Genomic DNA, 10,969 nt, shown 5'->3' with positions numbered 1-10,969 from the left:
AAATGCATGGTGGTAGGCTGCTAGGCTTGAACATAATGAGAAATATTGTGGTGCAGAATCAGCATGTTTTAGTTTTATGTTATTTAATTTGTATCTATGAGTTCTTTAAACTATCTCGGATTTTTACAGTCATATGGGGAATGTTGCAACTCGTGCGAGGATGTTGTCAGAGTCCTGAAGAATGTGGGAGACTAATCTTCCCAATTTCACTAAAACATGTTAGATTGTGAATTTGTGATGATACATATTTGTTGATATGAAATTGATGGTTTTAATTTGGGTTTCTAGATAATTATAATAACAATCCGCCCATTAAAGAAATTATTCAAGCTGGTGTTGTTACTCGCTTTGTTGAGATTGGAGTTTCTTTTGATCAGGTTGGTCTTTAAAAACTGTCTTTTATTATCGCTATAGGCTTCCATTCACTAACTTTAATAGTTATTACTAATTTTCATTTGTTTTGACAGACAAGACCTGCGTTTCTGGATATTAAACAACTTTATCATTCAAACGATAAATAAGTTTTGGTTGATGCTTGTTGGGCACTTTCGTTTATTTCAGATGGTGCAAATGATAAAAATCCAAGATGTAACAGAAGCGAATGTGTCACCAAAAGTTTTTAGTTCCTAAGGTGAGTATTATAATCTTTTATATTGAATTGTAATATCTTTTAGCTTGTTTTGTTTATAATGACATGCAATTTGGATTGTTTGGTTGTTTGATTTCAGACATCTGAATGTGGTCCAATATTTGGGTGCTTTGACTCAAAAGTAGTCCAATGATAATAATAACCGGGTATTGGCCAATGGTTATATATAGTGACCATTACTTTCTAGATTAATTTTCTAAGTTGGCATTATCTTCATTCATTTAAGTTTTATGTATATTTTACTGTGATCTTCGTTTTAAATTTAAAGCGGAAGAAGCACTAAAGCCAATAACAACTTTGAAATTCGCCATGGTACTTATAAATTTTCATGTTTGCTAATATAAATACTAATGTTCAATACTTAGTATCTAGACATAATTAGAATTGAAGTCACGATTCTTAACTCTTAACTGTTGTTATTTTGGTAGGGAAATGAAATTTCCATGAATTAACTAGAGCCGGAATATTCACTGGGATCCTCGTAAGTTCTACAGAATTCAAAGTAGTGAACTCTGTTTAATGTTTATTCATCATAATTACTAACTACTTTCTTTTTTTATGTGAGTTAGAAAACATGACTATTTTGCGGGCTGATTCGGGAAAAGCCAAACAAGAAAAAGCTCATGTCCTATCATGACGTTACATGTAAGTGTTAAAAAATCCCAAGTTGTTCAGCTCTTTTGCTTCTTTAAACAAGGCTAGTGTTGATATGGTTTATTTCAATAGGTTAAGAGCGGTTTTAGGTTAATAATTAAGCCGGTTACTCAAGTTAGTGTTCATTTGTTTATATATTGAAAACTTTGTTTTTCTTATTAGGTACTTCACATGAAAATTAAAGATGGTGAAAGAGGTTAATGAGCATGGTGAAGTTTTTAGTTTTTATTGAATTTCCTTTTATATTTTGCCTTTAGTTTAGAGTTATTAGATTTTTGATATGTGTTTGGAATGTGATCGAGCTTTTAATTGTGGTGAAGATATTATGATTTCTATATTCAAAAAGTTTAGTGGTAGTTGAAAAAAAGTGTCATTGGTAGACAAAAAAAAAAGTGCCATAAAGGTCTAGCAATTTGTAGTGGCAACAAAAAAAAAAGTGCCACCAAAAGTCAAAAGTTTGTATCGGCGGATGAAAAAGGTGCCACTAAAATTGTCACTAAAATTCTAAAGGTTTGTAGCGGCAAACAAAAAAAGTGCCGTTAAAAGTTCAAAAATTTTATAATGGCATACAAAAAAAAAGTGCCACAAAAGGCCCAAAGTTTATAGTAGCAGACGAAAAAAGTGCCACTAAAAGGCTTTAGTGGTAGCGCTTCTAGTGACACTTTTTTTTGTATGTCACTCATTCTAACAAGATTCTTTAGTGGCACTTTTTTGGTTTTTTGTGGCACTTTTTGTGTGCCATTAACTGGCTTTTTATTTGTAGTGTATATATATTATATACATACATAGTTTTAATATTTTTAATGGGTTTGTTGTTTTAAAAAAAAGTGAGGTTTTTGAGAAAAAAATATAATTTAATGTGATGATAATGTGTCGGTTTGTATAAGTTTGTTGTTGTAGATCTTTAAGAACTCTTAGCAATCACTAACTTTATAAAAATTATATATTAATGTCATGTGAGATAACTCTTTCATCTTGTTGTATGAATATTTATGATTAAACGTACGAATAAAAGTGTGTAAATGAACAAATCATATATAATTTACATGTATAAACAAAATTTTTATGTGTAATATTTTATTTCTCTCTCTCTCTCTCTCTTAGTTTCATCTGCATCGCATCTTTCAGTTAAGTTTTATCTCCTCCTCATTTATATATTCGTTTTCTTTTATTTCAAAAAGTGGTCGCTTTCTTCATGTTCCCTGTGATTGGTATAATATCAATGCCTTCAATAATAAGCCTCATAAAATCCCTCCTTTTCTTCCAGTAAATAGATTCCAACGAAAAATTCATATAAATCCTTTTGGGGGGTCATAAGAGATCGAAATTCCAAAAGTTGTACTTCCATCCAACCATCATTTCTCTGTTGTGGAAGGCATGTATTTATCAGCCAACTAGGTGGGTTGTGGGTCCACTGCTCATCCTTTGGTTCAATAACTGGGATTTGAGGACCTAACAAATAGATATACCGTTGATAATCATTTTTTGGGTATTCATTAGATGAATAATTCTGCACTATCATAGGAGCCTCAAATCCAGATTGGTCTTCTGATAATGTGTAGACTAGGTAAATCGCGTATGTTGTTTCAAATGATACCAATTCGGACAGGACACAGTAATCCAGATTAATTGTACTATTATTTTGCATAGAGGCTTCTCCAAATCTGAAAATTCATCATCATACATGCAAGATATTTTATATATTTGTTAATTCACACATGGAGGACATATGACGGTAACTTCTAGAAGAAAGCTAACATAAAGATATAAAAGCACCTTGATCCCGGTAAAGGAAGCTTCGTCCCGCAATTCTTAAGAGCCACTCTCACTGATAGCATATGGCATTTCTTCCCATCTTTGTCAAGATAAAACCACTATCAAACAATTATCATATAAACATGTTTAGCAATTCAGTATATAATGTTTCCCTCTGGTGGTACCATGTTCATTGGCTCCACAACAACTACATGTAAGAAAAAAAAAGGACAATGTTTACCACCGACATGTTATAGATTAAAAACCCTTTTCTCATAATTGAGTATGCTTCCTCCTTGGTTGTCCATTGCACGCGGTTTCTAGACCTTATCATAAACTCTTCATAATCAGTTGGCAATTTTTCTTCCCAATTTCCAACCGAATTTGATATAGGTTGATTCTCATCCTCTTTATGTTCCACCTATAGAACAAAATCATATAAATTTGACTTTTCTTATGACTAGTATAGGTTTTCTTACATTGAAGAAAACTGACATCATTGTGACGATCACCTAATCTCCAAGATGGTTTAAAACACAAAAAAGGATATTAAACTTTCATTTGTAATCTTACTTTCTCCAAGGGCCGAAATTCTATGCCATCTACTTCTATGGAATCAAAAAAATCGAAACCTTCAAACAGTATTCGAAGATCAACAGTTTTGTGGACACAAGTAAATTGATACAGTTCACACATCAACCATCCATCTTCTCTCCCATACGCAAGGTATGCAGTCGAACTCTCTGTCTCCCCTTCTAGTTTGTACTTGAGGGATATGGGTGCACATTTTCTAGCATTCATCCCAGAATTAAGTTTGAACACAAGGTTGACCGTGTATCTGATTCCAGGTGACAAGAATTGAGTTTGTACACGTGCTTTGAATTTCCCCTCCTTCATATTGTAGGCCCCCACGGGAAATCTACGTGAATAGCACCTAGCGAAGAATCATGTATTTATTGATTTATAATTATCAAATAAATATTCTCAAACGTTGGCTAAAAACATGTTACAAAACACACAAAGCATAAGCATAAGCATAAGCATAAGCATAAGCATAAGCATAAGCATAAGCATAAGCATAAGCATAAGCATAAGCTATGTTAGAAAATAATAACAAAGAACATATAATATCAAAGGGGATCAATTATTTCATCATTCTCAAATATAAGAGATTCTGGCAAACCTTGTTACAAGGAATTCTTGACCGTTGGAAGCACAATTCACGGGATACTTTTTCATCTTTCCATTTATGTTTGTGGTTTTGTGGTTTTGAGTCTAATTCGGCCATTGCTATTTGGGTTGTAAGGTTTTTGAGGTCACCTGACGAGTTACCGCCTGAGTCAGACATGGAAACTTGTACACGGTTTGATTGGTTGGTTTATTTTGGCACCGAGGTATATGACGAGCAGCAAGATCCTATGATCGTTAATACTGCTCTGATACCATAATAGTTATGATAATCAGAATACTAAGGAGAAGAAAATGAATTGAAGACACTTTTATATTATTGAGTTTCTGTGTGTATACAAAGAGAATTAGAAAACAATTTAAATACTATGTCTTGATTTGCCTTTACAAAGAAAAAGGTGCACCAAATGGAAAGATGAAAAAGTATCCCGTGAATTGTGCTTCCAACGGTCACGAATTCCTTGTAAACAAGGTTTGCCAGAATCTCTTATATTTGGGAATGATGAAATAATTGATCCCCTTTGATATCATATGTTCTTTGTTATTATTTTCTAACAAGCTAGCCGTAGGCAACATAACGTGGTAGCTGGGTCTGACGGGGTGTGATAGGAGCAAACTCTACTTCTATCAAAAGAGATATAGAGGTTGAACTAGGGGTGTGTTTTTTAACCATACCCGAATAACGAACCCGAATCGAAGAGACCCGTAACCCGATCCGAATTCACCCCAACTGATTAAACTCCTAACCCGAACCCAAGATAAAATATTCGGGTCGGTATTTGGTTGAAATACCCAAATTCGGGTTTGACCCGAATAACCCGAAGTATGATACATCGATGCATGTATCCCTAATAAATATACAGTAGTTTAGCGAATTAGCGGTTATGTAACATAGTGACCATATGTATTCTTGTTCGGCTGTTCTCAAGACTTCAATTAATATTGGATCCCAATGTATTAGCTACCATAAAGCATGTTGAGAATGTATATTCAATTCAAAAACATAAATAGTATCGTATTTAAACCAATATGTATTGAGCATGTTTTTTCAATCTGCACAAGTACTGATTCACAGGCTACAACACTTCATCCCGTCTAATGCATGCTTGTATATGATAAATTTCATATTTTGATAAATATTATAAGTTATTGTTGAATATGGAACTTATTTGGGTCGATTCTTAGATCAATTTGTTTTGAGCTCATACCCGAACAACCCGAATAACACCCCTAGGTTGAACCCACTAATAACCTCTACTTCAAATATCTCATTTATTTATTCTTCCTATTAAACTAATAATAATAATAATAATAATAATAATAAATTATTATTATTATTATTATTATTATTATTATTATTATGTTTTAGAAATTGTAAACTACCGTAACATACAATGATTGGTGAATAATAATTGAAGAGCTATACAATAACACTAATGTGTTCCCGAGTATCATTTAATGGGGGAGAGGAAGGAAAAGAGAGGAAAATATAAAAAAACCATGTTTCTGAGATTTTTTAAGAAAGAGAGGGGAGGGTAAAGGAGGGAAAATGCTAGAAAATATAAACATATTATCATCCTCCCAAATTGGAGAGATTAGGAGATAAAATATTTATGTTTAATTATAATTTTTATCAATTCCTAAATTACCCTTATATCTAACTCTATATAATAGTTTAATTAAAGGGTATAATAGGAAAATGTATCTTTCTTTTCTTTTCTTCTTAACTCGGGAACACCTAAAATGTTTAATTTTCCTTCTTTTCCTTTCCCTTTTCATTAAACTCGGGAACACAAAATAAAATCACACATTTTCCTTCCCCTAACTTTATTTTCTGTCATAATTCCCCTTCCCTCCCCTCCCCTCTCTTCGTTAAATGAGACTCGGGAACCCAGCAAGACAAAATTAAGTTGGCTAGGTTTAGGGAAAGTTAAAACCCAAGGCAAATAAAAGACCAAAGGACTAGATCTATCAATCACTGATCATGCTCTCCAAGAAGTTTAGGAAAAGCTACAAACAGGAATAGTCACCTTGAATTATGTTTTGAAATTGGCCACTTGGATTCTGAACCCAAGCATTCATCAATAGATATTATCTCGCAGCGTTCTCCACTCTTATTTAATGAAAGCCACTGTAAGTTCATTAAACGAATTCAAGTTAGTTTGTGATCAATGTTAAATTTATAATATCTTTTTCGGTCAATTTACTAGTAATTAATATGCTACGTACGCTTGATCATATACAAAGTTCAAGGACTAATCAGGTGCATAAAAGTCTGACTTATATATGATTGTGGCATTAAGTAACAGTACTGTACTATATAGGCATAGTAGCTGATTACCGTTTTTCTCCCGTTAAGGAGGACCCCTTTGAACAGAAGCATCGTCAATTCATTTTCAGATTTGTACTTCAAAAGAGGTTCTGCACTCTTCACTATATCTTTGTAGCAAGAACTTTCAAACTCTTGAATTTCAAATGCAGTCTCGAGTTTTGTCACAACATCAGCCATCTTAGGCCGATCTTCACGAGATTCTTTCAAACATCGGTACGCAATGTCTGAAAATATCTTCAAAGCACCCTGCTCCAGTGGTTGAATGGTTGGATGATTAAAGATTATATCATTTAACTTCTTCTGCTCATAGCATTCTTTCCATGTGGGTACTAAATTATATTCAACAGAACCATTGCTATATGCATAGCATAATGCTCCACAGAAAACTTCAACTAAGACCACACCGAAAGAGTATACGTCCGACTCTTTTGTTAGGGTGTTAGTCATCCGATATAGTGGATCGATGTACCCCAGGGTACCTGCTGCTAAGGTGATAATAGTTGATTGCTGCTCATTAGCTGGGCCCAATATCGAGAACCCAAAGTCAGCAACCTTAGCATTCCAATGGTCATCAAGTAGGATGTTGCCGCCTTTTACATCACAGTGGATAAGTCTTTGGTGTGTCTCCTTTGGATCATGAAGGTGTCTTAGTCCCTTGGCGGCACCAAGGCATATCATGAGACGTTGAGACCATGTGAGTTTAGGGGAGTTTATATGGCAGTCAAGGCTTCCACGAGATGCAAGTTCATACACAAGAATCGCCTCTTCCCCTTGGTAACAAAATCCCAGAAGAGAGATAATGTTTTCATGCTTGTAACGGGAAAGTGTATCGACCTCTTTCAAAAACTCAGCTTCTCCTTGTCCATGCCTACTATCGAGATGCTTAATAGCTGGCATACTTCGGCCCTTGGAGTGAGACACTTCTCCTTTATAAACTTTCCCAAAACCACCACTTCCAATATAATTATTCTGGAAATCGAAGTTGTTGGTAGCTGATGTTATCTCTTCTAGTTGGATTTTAAGATGCTGATACTTATGCAACAACCCTTCCATATCTGTGGATCAAATATATTATTTACAATATCAAATCAAGCAATTGCAAATGTACAGTTTGACTGGAGAGTGCAATGAACCAACACAAAAGGTGTTTGTAATTTCTAAAAGGGAACTAAAGATGGTTAAGAATGAAGAACACACAGGGTTAATTTGCAGTGACTATTTCAATGAAAAGCAATGCCATTATATAGGAATTAGAGGTGAGAAATTAGGATATAATATAAAAAATGAAATATAACTAAACGTTCTAAGTGATTAGCTTCAAATGCATAGAGGGTGTTCTACATTTGAACATAATGTTGGAACAAGATGCTCAAAGTCAAGTCTCCATTGCATATAAAAATTTAGTCTAAATAAACAAATTAGGGGTGATTGTTATGTCTCTATAGTTTACTCAGCAAGATGCAAATACTGCCATTATTTCCATCTGGAGACACTTTGTTTAGTTAGAAAATATCAAAACTAGTCTTTTTTTTAATCGGATATACCGCGTAGTTATATTCTTTGAACCACTTGATTAAGGGGTGGTTCTTATGTCTTTATAGTTGACCGACTCTTGAGGTTAAATGCTTGCGATATGCGAATGCTTGTTGGGGATTTGGGAAATTAACCCGGAGTATTAAAAATCGTATGGAAACTTTTATATTAAAAGTTCTTTTGCTGGTTCCTTAAAATACCATAATCGGATAAAACTCTAAACATTGAGTCAAAAACTTTGTATGATATTTTGTGCGAGAGATGAACCAAAGAGAAGACCAGAAGATACAAACGTAAATTTAATCTCCAGTTATGGTAGGGTGTTTAATTTTGAAATTCAAATTTAATTAATATATTACATCCAAAATAAACTTATGATTATGTGATACATAATCATAAAATTCATTTTTCAATAAAATTTTAATGAACCGCTAGGAGCTGCCGCCCTTAGGACCCCGTAACCAAAGGTGTTGCCCCCAGACCCACGTTCCCAAATGATTCACCCATAACGTCATAACAAACTAAAGAAATTGTGCATTTCGCACATCCCTAACTTACTTAATGTTTATTATGATTACATTGGTCAACAAGTTAATCCAATTGCACTAAAATACTAACAAATTTCTATGATTAATAGTTTTTAAAGGTATTGGGTTTGGTAGCTCAGTTGCAGACACAATGTCTTTTAGTCATTTAAAGGTTTTGTGTTCAAGTCTACATTGTAAAAGAAAATTTGTCTATTATAGAAAAAAAAAGGGTTGTTAAAGAAGACTTTTAACCATATTTAGCATAATATAAATAAACAACTATATAGATGATTTGAAACCCTGATTAAATACAATAAATAGAGATACGTACAATAATTGTGGATAAATAAAAATTGGGATGCAAGGAGTTGTATACAAGCTTTCATAGATAAATTTTAATTTCTAAACTTTAATGAATAACTTTAAAGTGGTGAATATTAAACTAAATAAACTGAAGAAAAAAAACTGTGAACCAGCCAACTTTGGAGGCTAAACTCTTGCAAGTTGCAAAGACGGCCGGCTATTCTTTACACCATATTTTTGGTCGACTAATGGTTATTATTTATTAAAGACTTCTGACCAAAATCTACATCAATAAAAGAAGATAAAGATAAAGATAAATATATAGATAAACAACTAGGTTAAAGAAGACTTTTGAATGAATGGGTTGCCATTTATTACTTTTAAATGAAAAATATTTAATCCTACTCGTATAATTCACAACTTTTTTGTTCAACGCGATACGGGACTTGGATTCTCATTACTTGGGCATGAACACATTCATCCAACACTGATACGTACCCACGTCCCATGCATTCCAACTACGCATATACATGATAGAAAACGTGGGCTTGGCTCCTTTGCATGTTTTCTTTTAGTTTTTATAACTTTCTTTTTATGCTATTATATTATTGTTTTTAACTACTAGAGTAGTGGGTTGGTTAAGTTATTTGTTTTTAGCCTATAAGTAGTCAAGCTTGTTTAATGTTTTGTTATGAACGAAAATATAGAAAATTGGCAGAAATGTCGCATTCTTTCTCGTCTATGTTCTTTGGAGACTAACCCGCTCAAAGGGCTACTATCTTGGAAGATTAGTCATCTCGAATCGGCTTATAACAATGGTGCTTTCATTCCCGAACCCAATTCCTCCACCGACTTCAAGGCCTCACCGTACTCCACTTAAAGAAACCATAGCCGCCTTTGCCAATGTCGTCTCCGAACAAGCGGCTGCGATGAAGGAGTACTCCTCCAAATTGGATGCCTTCATCACCGCCTTTGCCGATGCCCAAGCTGCTCAATTTGAGCAAACCAACCTCTTATTATCGTTCGTCAAATCACTTCTCACTATACCCTTGCTAAACCGGAACCTTCACTTGAACCGTTTACACCACCACAACAAGCAATGCCGCCTTCAACGCTTGAACTAAAAACCACCGCAAACAAGCACCACAAACAAGCAACACCACTCAAAACCTTGGAACCAAAAATCTTACCCAGCGTATTGTCTCATAACAACCATAACCCAGCCTTCAAAACCATACTTGAGCATACCAAAATTCACCATCACAAAAAACCACACAACGTCCAAGTTTCTGCATTGAATAAAGAGAAACCAAAGAAAATCGGAACACGTGAATGGCAACTGACATGGAAACCTGTTAACGCCGCCCCGTATGTAGTTGTCCGACTCAAATGGCGACCATCGTGGCGCCCCATTTACACTAAACATAGCGCTACCGAAAGACGCAGGTGGCGGCCGCCATGGATCGAGGATTCCTTCCTTGAGGACAAGGACGTTTTTTAGGGCGGGATTATTGATACGTACCCAAGTCCCATGCAATCCAACTACGCATATACATGATAGAAATCGTGGGCTTGGCTCCTTTATGCTATCATATTATTGTTCCTAATTACTAGAGTAGTGGGTTGGTTAAGTTATTTGTTTTAGCCTATAAGTAGTCAAGCTTGCTTAATGTTTTGTTATGAATGAAAATATAGAAAATTGGCAGCAATGTCGCATTCTTTCTCGTGTATGTTCTTTGGAGTCTAACCCGCTCAAAAGGTCACTATCTTGAAAGATTAGCCATCTCGAATCGGATTATAACAAACACCTTAATTGGTTGGCTATAATACAAAACCCTAACAAAATTAGAGTTGGTTACAGAAAGCTCATTATAAGTCATTTGGGTCTAATGATATATATGTGTATGGTTATGTGCAATTTTAAGCAGAGGTGCACAAAAACCCGAATATGAAACTAGACCAAAAAAACACCTGGAATCGGGTTTTTCATACCCAGGTTTTTAATACTCGAAGTCGTAGCCATCCCTA

At 34.5% G+C, this 10,969-nt stretch overlaps 1 protein-coding gene and 1 long non-coding RNA gene across 2 annotated transcripts; one reads left to right on the top strand and one right to left on the bottom strand.

Moving 5' to 3' along the window:
• The first annotated feature begins 1,075 nt into the window (after nucleotides 1-1,075).
• On the top strand, nucleotides 1,076-1,688 carry LOC143605823 (uncharacterized). The gene is made up of 3 exons (XR_013148631.1): nucleotides 1,076-1,130; nucleotides 1,219-1,294; nucleotides 1,466-1,688. It is a non-coding gene; the product is annotated as an uncharacterized LOC143605823 (long non-coding RNA).
• A 4,584-nt stretch (nucleotides 1,689-6,272) lies between these two features.
• On the bottom strand, nucleotides 6,273-7,631 carry LOC143597757 (putative serine/threonine-protein kinase PBL28). Its single transcript, XM_077076185.1, has 2 exons — nucleotides 6,588-7,631; nucleotides 6,273-6,377 (listed from the first exon to the last, which is right to left on the bottom strand). The coding sequence occupies exons 1-2, from the start codon at nucleotides 7,629-7,631 to the stop codon at nucleotides 6,273-6,275; spliced, it is 1,149 nt and encodes a 382-aa protein (XP_076932300.1).
• Nucleotides 7,632-10,969: the final 3,338 nt, after the last annotated feature.

The sequence above is a fragment of the Bidens hawaiensis genome, unplaced genomic scaffold, assembly GCF_021521415.1.
Source record: "Bidens hawaiensis isolate Kalapana, Puna unplaced genomic scaffold, B.hawaiensis_p1.1 tig00000237_1, whole genome shotgun sequence".
NCBI classification, from domain to species: Eukaryota; Viridiplantae; Streptophyta; class Magnoliopsida; order Asterales; family Asteraceae; genus Bidens; species Bidens hawaiensis.
This window is presented reverse-complemented; position numbering and strand designations above follow the sequence as displayed.